The 24752-nt window shown below is 53.6% G+C and overlaps 9 protein-coding genes across 9 annotated transcripts; 5 read left to right on the forward strand and 4 right to left on the reverse strand.

Moving 5' to 3' along the window:
* Positions 1–262: 262 nt before the first annotated feature.
* Positions 263–1232, reverse strand: CKM354_001142300 (uncharacterized protein; the record flags this gene model as incomplete). The annotated part of the gene is made up of 2 exons (XM_044806911.1): positions 263–878; positions 931–1232. 2 exons carry the CDS (start codon positions 1230–1232, stop codon positions 263–265), a joined length of 918 nt encoding a protein of 305 aa, XP_044662846.1.
* A 1962-nt stretch (positions 1233–3194) lies between these two features.
* CKM354_001142400 (uncharacterized protein) lies at positions 3195–4140 on the forward strand (the record flags this gene model as incomplete). Its single annotated transcript, XM_044806912.1, has 2 exons — positions 3195–3323; positions 3385–4140. 2 exons carry the CDS (start codon positions 3195–3197, stop codon positions 4138–4140), a joined length of 885 nt encoding a protein of 294 aa, XP_044662847.1.
* Positions 4141–5651: 1511 nt separating this feature from the next.
* Positions 5652–6214, reverse strand: CKM354_001142500 (uncharacterized protein; the record flags this gene model as incomplete). Its single annotated transcript, XM_044806913.1, has 4 exons — positions 5652–5728; positions 5785–5936; positions 6021–6101; positions 6180–6214. The coding sequence occupies 4 exons, from the start codon at positions 6212–6214 to the stop codon at positions 5652–5654; spliced, it is 345 nt and encodes a 114-aa protein (XP_044662848.1).
* A 609-nt stretch (positions 6215–6823) lies between these two features.
* CKM354_001142600 (uncharacterized protein) lies at positions 6824–11649 on the forward strand (the record flags this gene model as incomplete). Its single annotated transcript, XM_044806914.1, has 2 exons — positions 6824–10555; positions 10606–11649. The coding sequence occupies 2 exons, from the start codon at positions 6824–6826 to the stop codon at positions 11647–11649; spliced, it is 4776 nt and encodes a 1591-aa protein (XP_044662849.1).
* Positions 11650–12327: 678 nt separating this feature from the next.
* On the reverse strand, positions 12328–13809 carry CKM354_001142700 (chitobiosyldiphosphodolichol beta-1,4 mannosyltransferase; the record flags this gene model as incomplete). Its single annotated transcript, XM_044806915.1, has 1 exon — positions 12328–13809. The coding sequence occupies one exon, from the start codon at positions 13807–13809 to the stop codon at positions 12328–12330; it is 1482 nt and encodes a 493-aa protein (XP_044662850.1).
* A 427-nt stretch (positions 13810–14236) lies between these two features.
* On the forward strand, positions 14237–17311 carry CKM354_001142800 (uncharacterized protein; the record flags this gene model as incomplete). Its single annotated transcript, XM_044806916.1, has 2 exons — positions 14237–16032; positions 16084–17311. 2 exons carry the CDS (start codon positions 14237–14239, stop codon positions 17309–17311), a joined length of 3024 nt encoding a protein of 1007 aa, XP_044662851.1.
* A 645-nt stretch (positions 17312–17956) lies between these two features.
* Positions 17957–18959, reverse strand: CKM354_001142900 (frequenin; the record flags this gene model as incomplete). The annotated part of the gene is made up of 3 exons (XM_044806917.1): positions 17957–18019; positions 18086–18498; positions 18557–18959. 3 exons carry the CDS (start codon positions 18957–18959, stop codon positions 17957–17959), a joined length of 879 nt encoding a protein of 292 aa, XP_044662852.1.
* A 926-nt stretch (positions 18960–19885) lies between these two features.
* CKM354_001143000 (Golgi transport complex subunit COG6) lies at positions 19886–21979 on the forward strand (the record flags this gene model as incomplete). Its single annotated transcript, XM_044806918.1, has 1 exon — positions 19886–21979. One exon carries the CDS (start codon positions 19886–19888, stop codon positions 21977–21979), a length of 2094 nt encoding a protein of 697 aa, XP_044662853.1.
* Positions 21980–22993: 1014 nt separating this feature from the next.
* On the forward strand, positions 22994–24646 carry CKM354_001143100 (uncharacterized protein; the record flags this gene model as incomplete). Its single annotated transcript, XM_044806919.1, has 2 exons — positions 22994–24237; positions 24298–24646. 2 exons carry the CDS (start codon positions 22994–22996, stop codon positions 24644–24646), a joined length of 1593 nt encoding a protein of 530 aa, XP_044662854.1.
* Between the last annotated feature and the right edge of the window lie 106 nt (positions 24647–24752).

Genomic DNA, 24752 nt, shown 5'->3' on the forward strand with positions numbered 1-24752 from the left:
GGCTTGTGTATAATATGCATCATCGATAGAGCTGCGACACGAACGATTTTTTACAACCGGCTGAGCAATACCGCGCTTCGTTTGAGAGACTTTTCCCAATGTTGTCGTTCACTATCCTCAAGCAGTGACATTGAAGAGAGAATTGTCATTCGCATTCGTTTCCGATCTTTGGGGGGATATAGGTATACCTCACTTTCCGAACCCCTCACCCATCGCCATGCTCATAGGAGTTGTAGAGATCATTCGGTCCTAGACGACTGCTTCACCATCTGTCATCGTCCCTATCCCCATCTCCGTACTCCTCGTCATATCGTCCATCAGCCCTTCCCTGATCATAAGCATCATCAATACGATCTCCATAGCCCTCGACCTCGCCAACCTTATCTCCCATCCAACCCGCTACACGCTCCGGCGCATCTTCCACATCATCAACCGCATTATCCCATTTCCTCTCAACCCGCTCAGGCACATCTTCCACATCATCCACAGCATTATCCCACCTCCTCTCCACTCTATCCGGAAACTCCTCCATCTCACCCACCTTCTCACCCGTCCAACCAGCAACATTCTCTGGAGCATTTTCGACATCTCGACCAAATTCATTGAATTTGTTCTCGGCAGAGTATTTGTCTTCTTCCCAGTCTTCTTTGACTTTCTCGCCTTCGTGCATGAGGAGAGCTCCGCCCGCAATACCTGCGGCTGCGGCAGCTGCCATTCCTAGCCAGCCGTGACCGGATTTCTTCTTGTGCTCTTCTTCGTGTTGTGTAGAGCCGCCTTGAGGACCCATTGGGTAGCCGCTGCCGCCTTGGTCTTGTTGGTATTGAGGGCTTGGACGCTCGTAGCCGCCGGGGCCTGATGGTCCGCCGTGGGGTCCGCCACTGGGAGAAAGGTTAGTTTCCTTTACATGATTCGGTTGGAATGGGAACATACCCATAACCTCCATCGTAAGCTGGTCCTGGTCCTGCATTGTGTCCTCCGCTTCTACGAGGAAATTCAAAAGTTCGCTCGCCGTTCTCTGGATTGACGAAGATGTAGCGACCGTCTCTGGCGTCCCACTCTGCTCTCCATGGGTAAGGCACATCTTGTGGTGGAGGAGGTCTGTTATCGCCGTATCCGCCACCGTAGTTCCCGCCGCCGCCACTGTGGTTGCCACCTCCACCGCCATAGCCTCCTCCATATCCACCTTGTTGCTCGTAGCCGCCTTGGCCACCGTAGTACTGATTCGCAGCCATTGTGACAGCTGGCGAAGCTAAGAAGTCTCTCGAGGTAAGCAGAGCTGTTCAATGATAGAGATTGATTGAAGAGAGGTGAGACGTCTGATGAGAGAGGAGCAGAGCGACGTGACGTGAAGTAATAAAGTGAGCAAGCCAACAAACAATGCATACGTAACCTCTGACCCTTCTTGTACAATTCGTGCAAGAGCGAGCTGCCCCGCCAGCACGTGCATGAATGGCAACGGCGCGTGTGGCCACATTACATTACGAGGTAAGCTGCGGTGAGAGCGCGGTATGTGCATGCACAAGCTCGCGAAACTCCCCTGCATAGATTCGAGGTCCAGAGCTGGCTGGCTAAGCCTCCTTGGTCTTTTCCACAAATCGCTCAAGCCGTTTGTCGGCGCTTCTCAATACGAAGTCCATCAAGATTTGTGTTTTCGCACAGCCGCCACGGCAGTCGTCAGTTGCGCTGTCCGAGCAGAGGCGGTGCAGCGACGGCAACATGCGGATTGGACAAGCAAGGTGAGATGAGGCATTTCTGAAGATTGACAGCAGGGATAGGAATCGGGTTCTGCAGGGATCGGAAATGGTCAAGCATTTTGTCTGTTGCTTGGCAAGAGCTTGGTCTCCTTCATCGGCACCGCAGCGGCCGCATCAACTACGTCCTTCGACGACTTCGCATCGCCTCTTATATTCCTCTAGTCGGTGTTCTGCACTTTCGCCATTCCAAAGTTCCCGAACATCTTCGCCTGTCAGGGTCGGCAGACCCACTTGTTCCACTACAAAACTTGCCGCAACGGCTCCATACTTCCCAGCCTCCACATGGCTACCGGTCTCTTGATATCCTATCGCAAATGCGCCGAGAAAAGCATTGCCGGCACCAGTAGTATTTATAACACTCTTCGAGTCCGCGCTGTAATATGCTGGAAGCCATGTTGGTGAGATTGTTCTGCAGAGCATCAGTTCTCAGATCAGCATACATGGGCTTGATGCTGACCTAGACACAATCAGACAGCCATGCTCGGCACATCTGATCACCACACAGCCGTCGCCGGAACCAATTCCTGCTTGAACGAAGCGCGTCGCGTGCGCCTCTATCCGACGACGATCGAATTCTGTATCTGATCCGTCGCCAAAGAAGCTGGCCAGCTCCATGTGGTTCGGAGAGAATACATCGATCGTTGCCGCAGCCAACAAATGTTCTTCAAGACTTTCCGGACTGCATGATTTTGCTTGTGGTTCCCAGATCAGGAGAGGTCTTTCCAGATCGTGCTGTGACCGACGTGCATTCAAGATCTTGCTTACCGATACCGAGAGCGTGGCTGGAACTTCGAAGAAGTGGAAGCATCGAGCATAAAGGATGACAGACTTTGCCAAGTCGTCCGGACTCGTGTTCAGCGGCAGAGTCAGCCGCTCATAGTAGCGCTCTACCACGATCAGCTTGACCGTGTGCCTCGACATCACCATCAAGGCACAGAATATGCATTCGACTTACCGCTCTCAGACGTACCGTAATGCACAATGCCTCTGGCGGTCGGTACGTCTTCACGTGCCAGAAGTGTGAGATCCACTTTCCAGCTTTGAAACAAATGGATCATATCGGCTGAAAACCCCGCTCCCTTCAATAGTACCAAGCAGATGTTCGCGGGATCCTTTGGCGAAAATAGTCGGGCTCCCAAAGTTGCTGCAGTAGTCAGTGTGCGCACAAATTTTCCAACTTGGCCCATATACCAAATGTGACTGAGCCTCCAACAACATCCTCACGGACTGTCTTGTCGCCTTTCCTGATTTCGTCGAGCCATACCCCACCAAGGGCAACGAAGCGTGGCGCTGCTTCCTGCTGCTCCTTAGAGTTCAAAGAAGCGACAGTCATTGATGCTTCTGAGCTTTGCTGTGCGTGTGGTCCAATACTTGATCGCACTGATCTGCACACCAGTGTTACCTCAACTGCGCTGTTGGCTCGGAGCTTGCAGAATCATCATGTGCTGTGTGGGAAGGGCAGCGGAGGGCGAGGTGCAAGTGCATGCGCATGCACACGCTCTCGCCCAACGAGCAGTGTTCACTGCGACGGCTGCATTGCAATATCAGGTCAGTGTGCGATGGGAAAAGGTGAGTTGGAGAATTCCGCCCCTTCTCCATGCCGTCTGCCTCTCAAGCTGACCTTAAGCAGAAATTATCTCTTGGCGAGAGGATTCAGGACTACACCGCGTGTCATGAAGCACTGGCTATTGTCGAGATCCTCGAGCCAGTATTGCTGTACCTTCCGATCCGGTACTTGTTACTCGCTCAGGGCGTTAGTAAATTTTGGCGCGAGGTTATCGATGGGTCTCAGTCAATTCAGAAAGCTCTGTTCTTCTTCCCGGTGCTCGATGAACCTCTCTGCTATATGGACTGGGAATTCGACGACAAGAGATACTATCATCCCTTCTGGCATCTTACCAAGAATCCGGAACGGAATTGGCCAATCTGCGGTGAATACGGGACCGAAACGTACGTGCAATACCGAGCACACTGGGGACAAACGCGGCAAGATGTGTACAAATATCGCGTGTTCGTAAATCCCCTACTTGCTGAACTCTTTCCGATTCTCAGCCCGAGAGGCACTTGGAATTCGTTGGTTGATCCGCCCTCAGGCATGATGAATCGGGAAGCTTCGTGGAGGAGGATGTACCTGACCCAGCCGCCTGTCGCACAGCTTTTCATCAAGAGCAACCGATCAGATCGTCTCTGGGAGTACACGACTCTGGACACCTTTAGCCAGAGCATTTTCTGCGGCCTCCGCGGACGGGAGCTCTGGGGTCGACTCGGCCACGAGAGTAGGAGGATGTGGATCAATGGTGTGATGGACTGGCAAGAGTACAAAGGGGCGGACGACCTGAAGCGAGTAGTCCGCAAAGAAGGCGAGCAGGGTCGGCTCTGTTCCTAGCCTGAAAGAGGTGTCCTTGGTGATATATACTCGACTTCTACCAAAAGTCCGTTTGGCTCCTAGTTCTCAGGGGCGGAACCTTGGAGAGTGTCGCTGCGAAATATCCACGCGTTCGCGAGCGAAGAAGTATAGGAAATGTAAAGTTTCTTTGGAGCGAGCTGTCGTGAAAAATGACGCCTGACTCTGAGCAGAGTCGTCAGTCGCTGACCCCACATTGATATTCTTGCGGTTCGTAGAACTCCAAGGCTAGCACATCGTGTCGTTGCAAAGACAATAAGAAGTGGCTCATCTTCCGTCCAAGGTCTTGATACTCGTGCGTCCGGACGTAGAGTTCGAGAACCAGCTTCCAATCTAGTTATGGCGGAGAGACTTTCTGATGTACCAAAATGTCTTTCGGCCAATAGCTGCTGCAGCTGCCCGTGTGGTTGCGGCGAGTATTGAAACAGAAAACACGAAGCAAAGAGGAAGGTTTCGACATACCGCTCAAGATCAGTCTTGCTCACCGTCACCGATGCTCCAGCTGATTATCTCTGCATGTCGCGATTGGAACCAGCGGACAATAGTGGGGGAGCGAAGGCGAAGACAATTGAAAGCTGCGCGGAAGGAGAGATCCCACGTCCCACATTTACTGATGAGTCAGCAGCTCCTGCACCCGATCTTTCGATTCGAGTCTTCCAAGCTGCAGTCCTCTACGGCAGTCGCGAAACTACCGGCATATCAATCTAGCCCTTCTGCCAAATGCATATACACATATACTCAACACGTAGACAATGATCAACGCGCTTGCGTGCAACGCGGCGTCAATGCGCACGGCGGAGCAGTCACGGAATGACGAAGGCCAAGTCGGGCGCCGAGGTTGCGAAAGTCGAGAAGATGGACGGGGATGCGATTGCGTGACGGCACAGGGCTCGCACTGGACTTCCTTGAAGACAGTATGAGGGCATTCGAGAAACGTGGTAAGCCGGTGCTGGGCGTCACTGGAAACACTGGGGTCACTTACGCACGATCTTGCAGACGGCAATATCCCGTAGATACGTGGGGCAGGTTCGTTGGATAGGAAAATGCAGCGGAAAGGTAGTAGGTAGGCTGAGCCTCGCGAGAATTGCTCATTCATTCTGGTCGTAATAAGGCGAGTCGCCATCCAACCATGTTAACGCCTTCTCCCTTCGCAGCTACTACTGCTTAAGCCCGCCAAAGGTAGTGAGCATAGCATCCTTCAAACGCCTTCCCATGCCCATGTTCTCCTTGTTCGGATGGTCCTGAAAACTGACGGCCTTGACCGAGTTTGCCGTTGCCGGCCTAGGCTGCTTGCCTCTAATACTTGCGGCCGGCTTTGCCATGTCGTGTTTCTCGTTGTTGTTCTGCTGGATATCGCTGTTGTGCGGGACAGCGAAATCTCGTGCTATGGGAGTTGCAGCCTCCGACGAACTGTAGCCAGAGTCCTTGCGCTTGACGGGTCCTATCGTGCCCGGTCTTGCATTGGTCTCACCTGCTGCAACTCCCTCGCACCCCTACGAGATCCCGTGCTGCTGCTTGAGCTCTTCTAATCTCTGCTGGCGCTCGGCGAGATCTTGTTGGCTCTTGGCCACTGCAATGGTGGTCAGTCTGTTGTCCAATGCACGTATTTGTCCGCAGTATGCATACTCTTTTCTGGCTGGTGATAGAGGACGACCAGATAGCGATTCTGGAAGTTGAAGCCGTTCAATTTGTCGCAGGCCGACTTGGCGTCTAGTACATCTTCGTAGACGACGAACGCAGTGCCCTTGGTGTTGGAGGCGATGCCTTGACGGATTTGACTGGAGGAGGAATGTAAGCACGTGAACTCTTCATCGGGCCATCGCTCGGCCTTAGAATCGCAGCGCGAGTCGTGCAAGACGTACCGGATAGGCCCAAATTTGCCGAAGAGGTCGAATAACTCCTCGGTGGAGACGTTGTAGCTCAGGTTCTTCACGAAGAGTGCACTGCTCGTTATCAGTCGGCCGCTTTGGGGTGTAGATTTCGGACATGGGCGCCGTCGCAGGCGATGCCGCAGGACTTACCGGTTGACTTCCGGCGCGAGTTTGTTCTTGTTCATAGCTTGGCTGAATGAGGCGGAGAGGTCGTGGGTGTCGGATGCGACGAGTGGTGTGGGCGTGGGCAGTGTGCAGATGGATCGTCCTCGGAGGAGTGGTATGGCTTTGACCTGTCACGGGCCAGGCAGACACGGGACGTCCCGTCAGGCCCCAAGGCGGCAGGAGCTCAGGTCGCGCGGATTGGAGGTGGAATGGAGAGCGAGGCCAGGACCTTCGAGAGACGACCGACCGCTACTACTGTAGAACTCCTGTTCACTTGTTCCTGACACTGTGCAGCCACGTACCGCTATTGTGCTGGCTGCACCCTGCACGCACGAGTCTGGTTCGCATTGTTGATCACATCTCCACACAACCACCGACCAAGCGACTCACTGCCGCTCCTTCCCCACCTCGACCGTTGCGCGCGACTCACCGTCTCTCCTCCACGCACCACCTCCACCACCACTGCCGCGAACGACTGCAGACGAGGAAGAGCTGGAATCGCGGAGAAACACCGCTGTGCGCTGTGCAGTCGTGTGAAGCGCGACCATCGCAGCGTATGGCCGAGTGAGCACTGCACTCTCCTCCGAGCACGCCGATTCCCGCGGCGACAACAGCCCACCTCCTCCACGATGTCGCGAACGTACAACCCTCTCTTCAAACGAGCATTCGACGACGGGCAAGGCCGTCGCAGCCCCGACCGTCCTCGCTTCAGTCCTCTGTCCTCGCCCAGGAAATCGCCTGTCAAGCTCACGGCATTGGAGCCCAGTTACAACTACCCAGCGCTGAACAACCATGTCGATTACCATGTGCGCCCGGAGGCGCAGTACACGGCTACACCGCAGCAGAGGCAGCGCAGTGATAGCTACAGGAGTGGTCACCACAGGACACCCTCGACCATAGACACACTCGCCGAGGCGGCATTGGCGCTTAGCCCGGCGCATAACACCACCACGCAGGCAAGCCCGGCATGGAATGGCTTCAGATACCCTCCCTTGCCACGACCTCGTAACAGCGCGAACGAACCACCCCACAAGCGAGCACGTTCCGAGGTGTTTCCCTCTCCGCTGGTCGGACAGTACGCCTCGAGGCCAGCTACGAGCTACGAGCAAGGCAACACCCGATCGCGAGAGGCACCGCAATATTCGCCAGGAGCAGATACATATGAAAGCCGGGTGGAAGAAGCTGCGCTTCTATTGAACTTCCGTACAGGTGGCTGGCCCACCCACAATGCCCGCCCCGCACCACAGCCAACAACAGCAGCGCACACTACGACTGGATTCAGACCTCATGCGAATAGCTTTCCGCAGGACCCTCAGCATAGTCGTCCCGTCGACCTCGCGGCACAGGCTCCCTTACTACCGCCCTTTAATCCTCAGAATGGCAATGTGCCTCGACCGACGCTTCCTTTCCCCCAGCAGACCATTGAGGATTCTGCAGGAGCCTCTGCATATGCCCGGCCGCCTGTCCAACTCGATAATACATTTCAACATGCCCACCGGCAACCTCAGACCGATGTCGAGATGCCTGACGCGCCCCCTCGCCCTCGCTCACCTCGAGCACATGATTCCTCGCGCGCTGTGAGCACCGACGTCACGATGAGCGAAACATCCGAGAACACAGCGAAAGCGAAGCGAACTGTTGCTAAGAACAAATCGCGGTCTACAACTTCAAGAAAGAGCATGAATGAGAAAGCAGCGTCAAAGAGGGCGGCGTCGCGGAAGAAGACCCCGGACGCATCGAAAGCGGCGAAAGCTGCGGCGCAACTTCCGGGAGCAGATTGGGAAGTGAAGCCAGACAGGAACCGCAGGAAGAGTTTCAATGGTGCCGAGCATGCGCAGTCTAGCGACCCGCAATCGCAGCGCGGTCAGTCCGTTCCACCTGAGATTCGCATGTTGGTGCGCCAAATACCTGTTACCAAGGAACCAAGCAGATCGAGGAGATCCAAGGAAGTCACGTCCGAAACAGTTTGTGCCGGCTGTGAGATTGCCAGAGAGACCAGCAAAGCCAACCCGGAGTTAGACGAGTGGGTGTGCTGCAACGGGTGCAAGAAGTGGTATCACTTGGATTGCGCTGGGTTCTCCAAGGCTTCGGAAGTACGTGATGTCGACAAATTCTTCTGCAAGCCTTGTGAGCCCGTGCATGGGAAGACTACTTACGTACGCAAGAGCACGCGCGCGCACGCCTCTGTCGACTACGCTGAGCTCCAGCGAGGCGTGTTGAAAACCAGCGAGGAGAGTATGGAGCATCACTACGTGCAACCTATCAAAGATGGCACATTCCAGTTCGATTCAGAGAACTTCCCGCGTATGCGACCAGAGCTCGTGACGCGAGAGTTCTTCGAGAAGAGCAATACGTTCACCGAACCAATTTGCATACCAGCAGAGTGGAATCCTCGGCCGTGGTTGCGGAAGCGACAGCAACGAAAAGGTAGCGATGATACCGCGGTAGCCGATGCGGACAACACGGAAGAAATGGCGACTGACGACTACGAATATGATGCTGTGCCTGATGACGGGCAAGACAAGCTGGATATGGTCATGCCAGAGGATCTGACAGTGCGACAAGTCTGCAATCTGGCAGGTCCAGACACCCCACTAGATGTCATTGATGTGAAGACGCAGAACTCAGGCGCGAAGTGGACGCTCAGCCGCTGGGCAGACTACTACGAAGAGACAGGCGACGACAAACCCATTCGCAACGTTATCTCTCTGGAAGTATCTCAGACTAAGCTCGGCCGCCTGCTCCGTCGCCCGAAGGTCGTACGCGACATCGATCTCCAGGACGAAGTCTGGCCGCAAGAAGAAAAGGACAAAGGCAAGTGGCCTAAAGTCCAATTCTACTGCCTCATGTCTGCGGCGGACAGCTACACAGACTTTCACATCGACTTCGGTGGCAGCAGTGTCTACTATCACATTTTGAAGGGCAAGAAGACATTCTTTTTCATCCCTCCAAAACCGAAGCACCTGAAAGCCTACGAAGAGTGGAACGACAGCCCTCAACAAAACTATACATTCTTACCCAGCATCACGGGCGAGTGCTACAGAGTCGACCTCAACGAAGGTGACACCATGCTCATTCCCTCCGGCTGGATCCATGCAGTCTGGACACCCGCCACAAGTCTTGTCATCGGCGGAAACTTCTTGACCAGAATGTCGTTCAAGAATCAATTCCGAGTCGTGGAAATCGAGAAAGCCAACGAGACGCCCATGAAGTTCCGATATCCATTCTTCCAAAAGATCATGTGGTACACTGCCATCAAATACATGAGGGACGATCCGATGCCAGACACTGTTGCTCAAGCTTTCCATCAAGGATACAGATATGACAGGCAGACACCTGTCTGGGCTGACTATGATGGGGATCTTGCTGCGATCGATGGTCGCCCAGGAGCCAAAAATGCCCGCTACTACAGCCAGGCTGAAATCGAAGGTCTCCCAGAACTGGTGACCTTCATTTTCCACACCGTGATGCTGGTAATGGGTCGCGTCGAAGGCATTTCGCAAGACCGCATGAAGCGCGTCAACGCGTCGATCCCAAAAGGGCATGGCGAGCCGCTCGAGGTTGCCAAGAAATTCGCCCTGTGGGTCGCGTGGAAGCGCGGAAACGAGGATCCTCCCGCATGGGCACATCCTGATGCTGTCCTTCCAAACAGCAAAGAAGAAGGGCCTCCGAAGAAGTTGTCGGCGCGTGCGCTGAAAGAAATGGAGCGTAAAGAAGCCATCGCGGCGTGGAGAGTGGCGCCGGACCGTCAAAGTGCAAGGGTCAAAAACGCCACGGCTGCCGCTAGCATTTCGACTGCACCCGGCGCTAGCGTGGCAACGGCAACTCCTGATCGCGCGACAAGTTTTGCTCCATCACCATCATCGACTCAACACCCGAAAGGCACCGAGCCGCATCAAACAATGGCCGTCCAGGCGCCACAGATGGCGGCGCCGATGGCATTGATGATGAATGGGATACCAGGCCAGTATCTCAGCACGCCGAAAACTTCTGTTCTGGGGCCCAAGCGCGTGGCATGCGACACATGCCGAAAGCGCAGAATCAGATGCAAGCATAAGGACCTGGTTCTGCAGGCGACTCCAGAAAACCTAAACGGCTTTCACAACCACATCAATGGTTTCACTGGTCAGGACACCAACCAAGAAAGTGTCGCAGTAACGCCACCCAAGACTAATCATCACTTTGCAGCAGATGCCCTCAATGGATCACTCACGAACGGAGCCAATGGCTTGGGGCCACTTTCTGGGACGAATGCATATCTCAACAATAGTATCCCGATGACTATCAATGGAATTTCCATTTTCGGTGATGCTGGCAAGCGCGGCAGGACTAAGGCTTGTTTCGAGTGCAGAAAGTCAAAGGTAATTTCCAATGCCAATATATGATGGATACAAACTGACGGGTTGTCTAGCGACGCTGTGTGCACGATGAAAATGGCAACGTCGATCCTGTCAAGGCGGCAGAAACTCCAGTCCCTCGAGGATCTGTCGCCAGCAAGAAGCACTCCGTTGATGGCGACGGCACTCCAGCGCAGATCAAGAAGAAACCAAAAGCGAGCAGCCCGAGCAACCCGATTCCGCTTGCGCCCGCCATCTCTCAGCAGACTAACGCAAGCCATTCATCGCCGCAGCCCGATTTTCACCAGTCTATCGAGAACGGATCAGCTTACCCTTCACATTCGTATCATTCCACACCACTGAATTCCGGTTCACCATCGCAGCACTCGCATGCATCACACGAACACCACCACACTAGCCAAACGCCTCTGGATCCTCATCTTTACGCTTATCCCGAGCCCGAAGCCAATGACCATGACCAGTTTGCAGCCAACGCTTTTCCGTACTCGCAAGCCGAGCGACCGCCACTGTATCAATTGCCTTCATTGGAGCAGATTGCCAACGAAGTTCTTGATATGAATGGAGACTATTGCCCCACAGAGAATGTGCACGTTTACAAGCCCGAGGATATCGGTGCTCCGTCGTCGTCGAAGCAAGATGAGGCCGCCGATTCCGCCATCTCAATACCAGGAAGCGAAGCATCGGATGTCAAGCCAGTGTCGAACGAAGAAACTGAGTCAACCACTATCCAGTCAACTATCGAGTCGACCGCAACAACGAACGATCGACCGACGACACCAGTACCAGCCGCATCACCCGCCTTGCAGAAGACCGCAGTCAGCGATCTGCCTCTCTACCGCCCACCGGCTCCAATGTCAGCATCTCCCGAGCAGGCCCGTCGCTCGCTTGCCAATGGACTTGCATCCTCGCCGGCCAAGCGAAAGCGGGACTCCATGTCTGAAGCAGCCAACCAGATGAGTCCCAAGCGAGCGAGAATTGGCGCCACCCTCGAAGAAAGCCAGCAACAGTCTGTCATCGACGAGGACGCTGAGCTCGCGAGGGTCTTGCAAGCCGAGAACAATGGCCTGCGGCGACGCACCAGCATCGTGAGCAGGTGATTGTGCGTGCATACGCGTGTGTTTGGAATCGTTTTTGTTCGCGAGAATAAGCGATAGAAGGTTGATCCCCACTCTGGTACTCTTTGCTTCCTTGTAAAATACGGTCTTTTTTCTCTCTTCGAGAGGGTAATGGGTTCTGGTGATGAAAATGTGTGATAGAGAATGGTGGTGGTGGTGGTGGTGGTTGTGAGGGGCGTCTTGTCTCTGCGAGCTGGTTAATCGCTTAAGCTTGCTATGAGACGCCAAAGGCAAGAAAGGAAGATGAAACGAAGGCCTGCCTCAATTGTGGGCATCGGATGTACAGTACGTTTAACACAACAAACAGTCGTATATGAATGGTATGAGAAACCATGATGTGAAAGCAAACGTTGAAGAACCAAGAGGAGTGTGTTTGACTCGTATCTTGTAATGTGGAGATGAGGACTTTCACTTAAAAACGAGCTGACGTCAAGTTTGTTGCACGATGAATGCTTGGATACTTTTTGCGTGGTGCGCTGCTGGCTCGATCGAAGATGCTTATTCGGACTTCTCATCGTGATCACCCTCCGACTTCCTTCTGATGCAAAGGCATTCGCTGGGCGACCCTGAGCTGATAAGTGAACTTCTCCTGCGTGAGAGGGAGACGTGGAAGTGACGTTTTGAGTTGACGTGCTTCTTGCATTCGTCTATTCAGAAGTTCTATGAATCTCGGAGCCCGAACAATCTCCCAGCAACTGGCATCCACTCATCATTCCATCTTCTTTTCGTCTCCTGCATAGCGCCTTTCTTTAACCTCTTAAGCTCTGATCCATCTCCTCCGAATAATCTCTCCAGAGTCTCGGCAAGTTCTTGAGAGCTCTTGAAGCCTGTCCCATTTTTGCCTTCTTTCACGAGCTCTGGCCACGCCTCGAAGTCACTCCAACCAGCAACAGGCAGACCCGCCCCGAACATGTCTACGACTTTCATCGGTAGATCTACGCCGCTGGATGAGGTGTGAAGAGAGAGTCCGAGGTCTGCGGATCCGAGTAATGATGCGTAGTCTTCAGCTGCGAGCCAGGCAGATGTGACAGCAACGTGCTCTAGTTTCTTTTGGCGCGTTAATTTGACGACTTGGTTTAGGTAGTGATCTCTTTGGGGACCTTTGCCTGTGATGACGGCGATGATGTTGGGTAGAGAGTCGTCCAGATCCTTCGCGTTGGAGTACCGTACAAGTGCGTCTAATAGAACGGAGAAGTCCTCATCTGGTGTCCAGGATGTTGAAGAGACGAGCAAACGACAGTTGCCACCTAGAATATCTTCGACATTTCCCGTCGTTGCTGGCAGAGCTTTCAACAGCTCGATTCTTTGCTCTTGATTCAGTGGCTGGTAGATTTCTGCAGGTCTGTCATGCAGCGTTAAAGCATTCTGGATCCCCCATTTCTCCTTCAATACTCGGGCCATAGCATTTGTGACGCAGAAATGGCTGTGCACTCCATACCTCGAGAAGAAGCCTTCGTACCATTCTGAGATTCTGACAAGAGGATGAGTCGGGCTCAATCGCAAAGCGAGGATCGAGTAGCCAAAGTTATGCCAATCGATCACCAATCGTGTATTGCGAAGGAAAGTGACGAGTCTTGCGACAGCCAATGTTGGAATCGAAGGCGGATTCTGAATAAGCATCCACTTCGCAGCGCGCGTCCTGTATGCAAGCGCGTAGTAGAGACTCCATATTTGCCAAAGCACTTTGAAGGGCGCAGACAACAGGAAGAGGATGCGATTGTCAAATTGCAATGCTCGTGGCCAAGCTGCAATTGGGACGATCTTGATCAATCTGCTTTGCAAGATATCGGGGTGCATTTCTGAGCCCGTATATCCGATGAGGTCGACTGTGCCGCCATGAGATGCAATGCTCAGTGCATGGTATTGCATGCGAGGACTGCGGCCTATGTCGCCGAGGACCACGATTTGCACGCTGGCATCAATTTTCAGCCTGTCGGCGGGATCTTTGTGCTTGGCGAAGAAGGCATATCCGGACTTGGTGGCGTTCTCCTTGTGTTCTTCGGTGAAGTCTTCTTCAGTTACGTAGCCTGGGTCAAAGTTGGAGTAGGCCTTTGGGAGGGTGAAAAGTAGGAGGCCGCTCAGGGCGGAGCATAAGACGGTTCCATAGACGAAGACTTGCCAGAGCACTTCTGACCAGGTCATTGTCGATGGATGTGCTGCTGTAGCCGAGATCGCCTGCCCTCTCAGGCCGTTTGGCGCATTCTCGCCAATTCCAGTGCTTCGTGAATCGTGATGGACCTTTATCTTTCTTCACGCTGTAGTATACCGTAGTTACGAGGGTCGGGCACTAAATTATGCAGGGATTCGCGCCACCACGATGGTCTGCACAACATGTGCTGGTGCGTTTCAGGGGCAGGTTGAGTTGAGTTTGGACTCGAATGAGGAAGGTTATAGCATACGGCACGCTTCGTCTCGGTCCAGTGCGCCTCTGACGGACAGTCGCCACGACTCCCGTTCGCAACACCGTCACCGCACTCGCGGCCGCAGAGAGGGCGACAGCGACGAATTCCGATGAAGAAGCAAGCAGCATCGCACGACCTCGTACTCGACCGCAGCGGAGCTTCCGGCCATGGCAAGCTACACCTTTCCACCCCGGCTCGCGGAAGCCTCGACGACCCACGGCGATAACAGCAACAGCCCGCCGCAGCGCCTGCCCAATGGCTCGACACACCACGCAAGGGCGAGTTCGATGCACCTGTCACCACCGCAGCGGCCGGCAGGGGCGACGAGCGTGTACATGAATGGGAACGGCAGCTACGCGCACCTCAAATCGGCCAGCACGACCACGCTGTACACCCATGCCGAACGCTCAAACGAAGCTACGCCGCACGCTTCGCCTGTCGACGAAAGCAGACGCCTGTCACCCCAGATCTCCGACATTCTGGCTCAGCAGCACAACCACCACCCGTTCGCTCCATTTGGCCACGACACACATTCCAACCACGACCACCACTCGCTCCACCCCGCGCACGCCCACTCCCACAGCGAGCCGCTGTCGCCCATGAAAAGGCCAACGAGGCCACGCGGCGAATCCGATCTGGGCAGACCTGCAGGCTCCCTCCACCCACATCTGCAAAAGGCGTCGCCGTCATGGTTCTCGCTGCCAGAGGCTCTGACGAGTCTGCTGATACCCCTGCCGTACATGCTGGCTTCAGCAGCATATCATCCAGCTGGCTTTGTCGAAGATGGACTACCTCCGCTCTCCGCATACGAAAGATTACAAAAGTCGGTACTCGAGGACGGCGCTGTGGGACATAAAGAACCATTGGTGAGGAGAGGCTGTGGGTTCGTGGAAGCATGTACGCTTACGAGTGGGACATTGCTATTGTTGGGCGTAGCGGCCAAGATAAGAGGTTCAGACAGAGTCCTGGACAGGCGAAAAGAGAAGGCAGAGGCAGCCTCGACGGAGGGACTCGTTACACCTGCGTCGGCTCAGCGCATCCTGCGGCGCAGCTTAGCGATCGGCCTTCCTTTCTATGCGTCTACGCAGATCGGGGGCATGCGGACAGGCATCGCGCTGTTGATGACTGTGGCTTCGGGATTGACAAGTACGGACATGCTGCACAGGCCGACCTGGATCGATTGGCAACAAATTCTCAAGATGCGGAAAGCGTCGATAGCCGTCCTTCTTCTGGGCCTATTGTTGGATCTCAGCGGTGTCACTTTCAAGGCTGCCCCCTCTGACATATTGCTTGGATACTTCGCATTGGCGTGCTCCATCTTTTTCATCCCGCCCCCTCTACCCTCTGCAGGCATATCCGCTTTCTCCTCGCAGCCAGCGAGCGCTGTCACGCCAACCACTCCGCTGACTGGGCGGTCCTGGTCGTATACTGTCTCCTCTTCTATTGTATCATCTACAAACGAGATCAACTTGACCATTGCAGCCGGCGTGATCATGTCGATATTAACACTGCTTAGTTCTGGACTCCTCGCAGCATCACCTTCAACAACGCCACTCGCGATCGGTTTTACCGCGCTGTCTGTCACCTCCTCAGTAGCAGCAGTCCTTGCAGGACGCCCTTCAGCACTTCGAACTCCGCGCATGGCAGGGCTTGGTATTAGCTGTTTTACTTGTGCGCTCTTCGCATTTCTCTTCTCACCCTCCCTCTGGCCAGGGACAATTTTGAATGGCGGTCTTTCAGCGCTTTCATATTTCAGCGTTTTGTACGATACGCAGCTGAGCACGGCTCATCAGCATCATCACGACCACGCTCACGACCACGCACATAACACGCAAACGCATAGCCAGACCGGGCAGACGGCTTCTGGTCTCACGAAATATTTGTTACGAAGTTGCGAGCCGGGCTCGCTGATGCACGGCATTTTGAGTGAGAAGGATTCACGCCGAATAGCGTACTTCACATGGTAAGTGAAACGTGCCTGCTTCTGCTGGAATCTGCGCTAACACAAGTGCAGCCTGAATTTTGGCTTCATGATTGTCCAAGGAATTTACGGATACCTCAGTGGGTCGCTTGGTTTGCTCAGTGACACGGTCCACATGTTCTTCGATTGTCTGGGCCTCGTGGTCGGTTTAGGCGCTGCAGTGGCATCCAAATGGCCTACTAGCCCAGAAAGACCTTACGGTTGGGGCAAGCTTAACACTCTTGCGGGCTTCGGCAATGGCATCTTCCTGATGCTGGTCAGTGTGGAGTTTATTTGGGAGGCAATGGAGGGTATCGTGGAAGGCAAGGAGCTTCGCCATGTCCAAGAACTTCTGGTTGTGAGCACGCTTGGATTCTTGGTGAACATGGTGGGTCTCTTCGCATTCGGACATGCGCATCACGGGCACGATCATGGCGGCCACTCGCACGGACATTCCCACGGACACTCTCACGATCACTCGCATGGCCATTCCCATGCTCAATCGCACGACCACGGCCACTCACACAACCATTCGCATTCGCACGGACACTCACATCAGAACTCGGTACATAGCCACAAAGCGAACGACTCTTCGGGCACGAACGGAGACATCTCCGGATACTGCGACCACAAGCACGAGAAGAAAGAGGCAGCTCACGCCCACGATCACGGCGACGACGAGCACAACGAGAACATGCATGGCATTTTCCTGCATGTCGCGGCTGATGCAGGAGGCTCTCTTGCCGTTATCCTCAGTACAGCAATGACACTCTGGAAACCTTGGTATCTATGGGATCCCCTTGCCACCATCATCATCGCCATTCTGATTTTCGCCGCTGCCGTCCCACTCGTCATCAGCTCAGGCCAGAAACTCCTCCTCGTCATCCCAGACACTCTCGAGTATGAAATCAAAAACACACTACAAGAACTAGGTGAAATTCGCGGCGTGGTTGGATATGCTGTTCCGAGATTTTGGATCGATGACAGGGATGAAGATGGCGATGGTGGTGGACATTCTCATGGCCATAGCCATAGTCATGGACATGGACATGATCATGGAGGGAATGGTGGAGGATCAAAGAAGAAGAAAGTCCAAGGTGTGATTCATGTTATTGCCAATCCGGCGGCGGATCTGGATGATGTGCGACATCGCGTTGATGAGTTTTTGAGGGAGAGAAGGATGGATGTTGTTATTCATGTGGAACGCGAGGGTGAGGGGTCGTTGTGTTGGTGTGGTGGGGGCGCGACCGGGACAGCGAGGAATAGCGGGAGTGGGTTCTGATCAGTTACTCGGGTGTTTTGAGTATGATGGAGGAAGTAGATTTGGAGGGTCTGGGGTGGGAAAGGATTAAGAGGTCTGGAAAGGAGGATGTTTTGCATTGAGTGGTATGGGGCGCGTGTTTCTTGAGCGTTCGAAGCGTTGCATTGTTGTTGTTGTTGTTTTGCTATGCTGTGCTGGGCCAAGATGGATGAATTTGTATCTGTATCTGTGACGTGACAAGTCTGTACTTGTATCAATCAGATATTGATCTCGTGTACGGAGATATGAACTTCCTAGCATTTCGTTTTGTTGTGACGAGTTCTGTACAGGCTGCCAGACTGGGACTCTTCGGTGCAGCGAAGCTGTATCTGACGGAATGCTTCCGCTTGGCTACCTCCTGCCTGGAGCACAGATTATCAGGTAAATCAAAGATTTCGAGTTTCTGTCGATTCGATTCTTCGTCATGCTTGAACTCATGTCTCTCTCTTCTGTACTCATACAGTCGGAAAGCTTGTCCCTCTACCATACGTCCCTATGCAACAACCCTTTTAACAATTCGCTTCTGACTCAAGGGAAATTCTTCAACTCATCACTCATGACCCTGTCCCAGTTGACAATGCTCTCTTTCCCAAGAATTCGTTCTCGATCCTAGGCATGTGGCAATTCTCATACCAATCCATCGTATAATGACAAAGCCGACACGATCGTTTCGTCTCGTTTACTTCCCTCCTGCGAAAATAAGTCAGTCAACCTGTACTCAAGCCAATTGCCCCAAAAATTGTCATCTGTGCATACCTTAAACTCTGCCATATCCAAACTCCCATTCTCATCCTTATCCATCATCCTGAAAATCTTCCGCACCCTCTTCTCCGGCGTATCCTCATCCTCGGGCAACTTGACCATACTGCCGACCATTTTATATATCGCCTCAACAATGGCGAGCATTTCATCGTAGCTGATTTTGCCATCGCCGTCAATGTCGTATAATTGGAAGGCCCAGTCGAGCTTGTCTTCCATTTTGCCGCGCGAGGTGACGGAGAGGGCGCAGATGAATTCTTTGAAGTCGATGCTGCCGGATTTGTCGGCGTCGAAGACGTTGAAGACGTAGTCGGCGAAGGAGGAAGGGTCGCCAAAGGGGAAGAATTGTTTGTAGATTTTTTGGAATTCGGATTTGGTGAGCATGCCGGAGGGGCAGTCTTTTAGGAAGCCTGGTCACGGACTCTGGTCAGTATATGCGAATGGGTATGGGTGGATCGTATGGTATACCTTTATACCATTGTTGCAATTCCTTCTTGTCAAAATGTGTGGCTTTTTGTAGGTCGACAAGCTCTTGTTGCGACAGTTTACTCTGACTGGTTTTGTGATGAACGGTTAGCTTGTCGGGTTCCATTTCCAAATGCGACACGCCTGTGCTCTTGGTGATCTGGTGCTCGAGGTCCTTTATGCCGATCTTGAGGGCACACTCCTGTTTGGCCTTGAATTGAGGATAGGTCTGCGAGACGTAGCGCGGGATGTGGTATGGACGTGGTCGGGCATGGTGGCTCGTCGCTATACTGCCTCTTCGCTCCTGCGACTGCGACGGTTCTTGTTCGGCAGTACTATCGGCTGACAGTGGTTCGTCTGGAACGATGTCGAAGACTGGGAGTTCAACCTTGGGGGTGTCGGCCATGATGTTTGCGGTTCGGGGGATGTGTGTGCCTGTCGCACGACAGTTCGGTGGGTATGGCAGTTCCGGAGCAAGTATCCAAGTCTCGCAATTTTGTTCGCTGGCGGCGGAGCACGCGAACACAGTGCACGAGGAGCGAGCCGGGATGGCACTCCACTTGAGCGTCGCCCATTCCAAGATTGATGCGCGGTTGTCACGTCATATCTTGCACAGGCGGTGGTGACACGTGAGGGAAGTGGACAGCGACCGACTCACCTCTTGCCCATGCTGGGCGACCTCCTCGTCTACTGCGCTGGCGAGGGCGAGGCAGATGCGCGCGCTTGGCGTGGACTGGACAGGAATGAGGCGGGCGCGCGTGGGTTGCGGAGCGGCGAGGGTCGAGGCGGTGCGAGATGCGGTGGCTGCGTGGTTGTATGGCGTGCAAAGGATATGTCGTGGGCAAGCCGGGCTGTGAATGTGGATGTTTGGTCAGCGTCAGCAGGAGAAGGAGTCGGGTCGTCGTTCTAGACTGGCTGCGATGAGATCAAAGAGCAGAGCAGGACCCCACCACGCACGCACGCTCTGCAACTGCAGCGCGCTTCCAGGCGTGGCTCAGCACGCGCGGGACTCAGCTCCGTGCCCTGTGCTGAATTGTGCCCTCTCCAGCCGACCCGACGACGACGTGTCCGCTACGTGTGTCAATCGACGCGTTTCATCGACGATAGTAGAGCTGTCTGCCGGAACTCTATCAGCATTCGGCAATGCTCGTGATGGTCTGCTGGCAAGAATAGCACCGCGACAACCGACAGTCTGCACAGTCGAACAAGCATCCGACGCTTTCAGGGACAGAGCTTGTGCGTGAGCTGACAAGTTTCAGCGGCTCCAAGCCAGCCAGACACGTGCGCTGCACAACTGCTCCCTCCCCAACATCACCTTCTAGAAGCGTTGTCATGTCGAATCCCTACTTTGACCGCGTCATCTCGCCCATGAGCAGCGAGCCCGGCGGATCTATTCTCTCTCCGCCCACGCCTTCTACGCCAACTGCAACTGCTGGCAACAAGTCCAATGCCCTGCAAAACAGGGTCACGAGTGTGCTCTCAGCCTCCTATGCGGACCTCGAGATCAGAGATGCACTTTCCATCTTGGACGAGAGGGGTCTGCAGAACACTGCCGACACTCGACGAAATCTACGCCTCGATGTGCAAGAAGAGCTCATCCAGTGCAATGGCGAAATCATCCACGATTTTGGCAAGGTTGCCGAGCAGCTCAAGCGCATTGGAACTGCCATTGCCAACTTGAATGCCAGCTGTGTCGAGATGCGAAAGCATGTCACAGCCTCCAGCCGCGAGACCGGTCCAATGCTCGACGAAGCAAAGTCCATTCTGGCAGAGAGACGTCAGGTCGAGACCAAACAGCAACTGCTTGTTGCCTTCACGAAGCATTTCGTGGTGTCAGATGCTGACCTTGCCATTTTGACCTCTACTGCGGAGCCGGTCAATGACGACTTCTTCCGTATCATGACCAGAGTGAAGAAGATTCACGAGGACTCGCAAGTTTTACTGGGCTCGGAGAACGAGCGCCTGGGACTTGAGATCTTGGAACAGAGCTCACGACAACTCAATTCGGCGTACCAGAAGCTGTATAGATGGGTGCAGCGTGAATTCAAGTCACTGGACCTAGAGAATCCGCAAATCAGCGGAGCCACTCGACGAGCTCTACGAGTGCTGGCAGAGAGGCCAACCCTGTTTCAAAACTGTCTGGACTTCTTTGCCGAAGCGCGAGAGAATATCTTGTCGAACAATTTCTATTCCGCTCTCACGGGCGCAACTGTCGACGCGGATCATCCGGTCCTCGGCAAGGCTATCGAGCTGTCGGCTCACGACCCTCTTCGATATGTCAGTGACATGCTTGCATGGGCACATTCGGCAACAGTATCAGAAAGGGAGGCTCTTGAGGTGCTCTTCATCTCCGAGGGTGACGAGATCGCGAAGAGTATTCAAGCTGGCATCGAAAGCGAGCCATGGTCTCGTGCCGATGGCGAGGGCGCTGCATTGCCGTTCGACGGCCGCAAAGCACTGAATGAACTGGTGGACCGAGATCTTGCTGGCGTGTTCCGACAGCTGAAGCAGCGAACCGAACAGGTTGTACAAAGTCACGAAGACGCAACGTTGGCCTACAAGATCTCGAACCTCGTCAACTTCTATGCGGGCATCTTCACGAATCTGCTTGGAGAAGGCTCAGCGCTGCTCGACATTCTTCGTCCACTCTCAGACAGCGCCCTTCGAGCATTCAGATCTACGATGCGCGACCATGTTGCGAACTTGCAAACAGACTTCGCTCTTTCTACAGACGATCTTGCGCCTGCCGACTTCTTGATCGATGCGTTGGAGACACTCAAGGTCTTGATGAAGAGCTATGACACATCAGTAGCCAATGTGAGCCTTGCACAACGCATCCAAGGCTTTCAGCCAATTCTCCAAGAAGCCCTCGATCCGTTCTTGGCAGGCTGTGAAAACATTACGACACGACTGCGAAAACCAAACAGTCATATCTTTACCCTTAACTGCCTGCTTGCCACCAAGGAGGTACTCGGCGCATACTCCTTCGCGGACCAGTCAGAAGCTCTGCAGCCGAAGATCAACGCCCATGAACAAGAGCTCACGCAGTCCATGCACCGCTGGTTCCTCAAACAATCCGGCCTCGAATTGCTCGCGGACAACATCACTTCGACAGACGACCTCGCTTCATCATACAAAGATCCTAGCCAGATCAGTTCCGTCGCCCAGCAACTCGACGCTTTCTTGCCCACTGCTACTGAAGACGCGAGAGCAGTTCTTGCACAGCTCGAGAACAAAGCTCTGGCTCGAAGGATTATCGAGAATGCGGCAGAGATCTTCTGCGAGGATTTCTTGGAGATTGAAACATTAGTGGTGCAGGCCGATGAGCTGAGAATGAAACAAGTCAATGGAGATGTGGAAGAGGAGGTGTGGTTGCGAGAGGTCTTTCCCAGGACTGAGGACGAGATCAGAGTGTTGTTGAGTTGAGCACATACACGGCTGAAAGTCTTATTGGAAGCACCTCTGCGGTCTCTGGTGGTCTGGCTTCCTCTCTTGGGACGATTCTGGTGTCTCGAACACGTGGTATGGAATCGCCTCGACAGACGCTTCTCGGGAAGATTCTGCGCCAACGCGCTCTCGTGGTCACTTCAGAACGAATAGAGTCATCATGAGCACATTCGGTCTTTCCCATGGCATTTATGCTTGCCCTTCTCACCGGCCATCCCTCTTTCGGTGCCGAATCTTCGATCACACGTTTACTGTCAACGTCAACACGTGCACATATGCGAAACACTCTTGGCAAGCTGTACAGAGCTTGGCGCACATCTTCTTAATTCCCATTGCGTGAATTTGTACTCATCTTCAGCCACATCTCATCCTGAGTTACACTGATCAGTCATCGGCTTACACCAGATCGCGTAACTTGTCAATCTTCACGCACAGAACAGCATCTTCATGCAACATCTTTAACACCATTGACCTAAAACGGTCGATGCGTCCGTTCCTTCGGCTGCGTGCTCCACCATGCTATCCACTTCCTTGCAGGACTGCACAGGCTGAACTTCGGGCACGGCATGAAGGAGCTGAAGCTATCCACATATTTCATCGGACTTTGCACTCGGTTTGCCGAGTTCCATGCCGTCCACCAGTAACTTCTCGGACAAAGGTCTTTTCGCTATGCAGCTAAGGTTTTGCACGCGAGAGGATGCGCCTCCTGGATGGCGATCACCAGCTGCGAATGTGTACTTATCGACTGCAGAGGTAGCTGCTCGAATGTAAGGTGAATTTTGTTTGTCGGTGAGCTGGAATCGACGCATGTCAGATTCGTTCGAGTGGTAGAGGGGAAGTCAGACAGGTAGTCCGCCAGTTCTGTGCTCTGGCCTTTATCTCGAGCTGTCTCGCGTGACTGAGGAGGAAAACAACAGCAGCAACGAACGACCATCTCAAGCATCTACTTCAAGCAACCTCTCCAGCGACACAAATCGAAATTCAAGCACAGACATGGCGTTCTCACTCTCCCTGGACCTCCTGTCCTCTCCAACTGTCCTCGCCACTCTCGCCCTCATCATCTACTTCATCTACGCCCACATCATTTCTCCCTCGAAATTGTCTCATATTCCGGGCCCATGGTACACATCCCACAGCACCCTTCCCCTCCTCTACTGGATCACCTCCGGCTCCGCCTGGTCCAAATACGGCCATCTCTGCCAAGAATACAATTCCAACCTCATCCGCATCGCCCCCGGCCACCTCATCACAGGCTCCGTCAAAACATGGAAGAAAATCTATTCTTCCTCCTCCTCCTCTTCCTCGACCAAAGGCTCTTCCCCCGGCTACCCCCGCTCCGACTGGTTCAACGCCATGCGTTTCGTCCCCAACCAAGACAACACCCTCTCAATGCGCAACGAAAAATCCCACTCCGACCTCCGTTCCAAATTAGCAGCAGGCTACGGCGGCAAAGAGGTCCCCGACCTGGAATCCAAAATCGACGAACAAATCCTCCAACTCATCTCCCTGATTAACAGAAAATACATTTCAAATTTGAAAGCTGGAATCTATAAACCTATGGATTTTGCGAGGAAGAGCCATTTTTTCACACTCGATGTTATTTCTTCTCTCGCGTTTGGAGAGAGTTTTGGGGATTTGAGGGATGATAGGGATAATTTTGGGTATCTTGAGCAGATGGAACAAGGGATTACGTTGATTAATGTTATGGCCGTTCTTCCAAGGCTTTATTTGTTTCTGGAGAAGAGTAAGATTTTGGCGCTCGTGGGACCGAGTGAGAGGGATGATTTGGGGTTGGGGAAGGCGTATCGGCTTGCGAAGGAACTTGTGGGGAGGAGATTTCGGAATGGTGATGAAGGGCCGAGTGAAGATCGAAAGGATATGATGGGATCTTTCTTTCGACATGGGATGAAGAGGAGTCAGGTGGAGAGTGAGGTTGTTTTGCAAATTTTGGCGGGGAGTGATACGACTGCTACGGCGGTGAGGAGTGTTTTATTGAATGTGGTGAGTTGTGAGAGGGTTTATGGGAGGTTGATGAGGGAGATTGGTGAGAGGATGGAGGGGGTGGGGGAAGAGGAGGTTATTAGGGATTCGACGGCGAGAGGAATGAAGTATCTTCAAGCTTGCATCAAAGAAGGATTGAGGATTGCGCCGCCTGTGAGTGGGCTATTCTCGCATGAGGTTCCGGCCGGAGGGGATGAAGTTGATGGGTATCTTGTGCCTGGGGGAACGAGGATTGGGTAAGCGATTCTCACTCAACACACCAATATTTCTATCCGCCAGCTAACGACATATCCCAGATGGTCCACCTACGCCATGACCCGCAACCCCTCGCTCTTTGGTCCAGATGAGCATTGCTTCCGTCCCGAACGCTGGCTTCTACACGAAGATGGCGGCGACTGCGAAAGCGCCGCTAAGCTCCGCGAAATGGATCAGAACAACGAAGTCATTTTCGGGTATGGCCGATTCAAATGTCTTGGTCAACCTGTCGCTTTGATGGAACTGAACAAGGTCTTTGTGGAATTGTTACGACGCTTCGACTTTCAAATCTGTGATCCAAAGAAGCCATATGAAGTTGACTTTCAGATTGGTGTTTGGACGCAGATTGGATTGTGGATGACTGTTACAAGGAGGGAGGAGAGGGTTTGAGGGGTATCAGCAGGGTAGCTGGCGACTGCAGCCTTAAACACATCGAACAGCAGAAGAAGAGAAATTTGAGCCTCTGAAGATGAAGTCGATTTCGCGCTGGTGATAG

The sequence above is a fragment of the Cercospora kikuchii genome, assembly GCF_019650295.1.
Source record: "Cercospora kikuchii DNA, contig_00008, whole genome shotgun sequence".
Taxonomy (NCBI): domain Eukaryota; kingdom Fungi; phylum Ascomycota; class Dothideomycetes; order Mycosphaerellales; family Mycosphaerellaceae; genus Cercospora; species Cercospora kikuchii.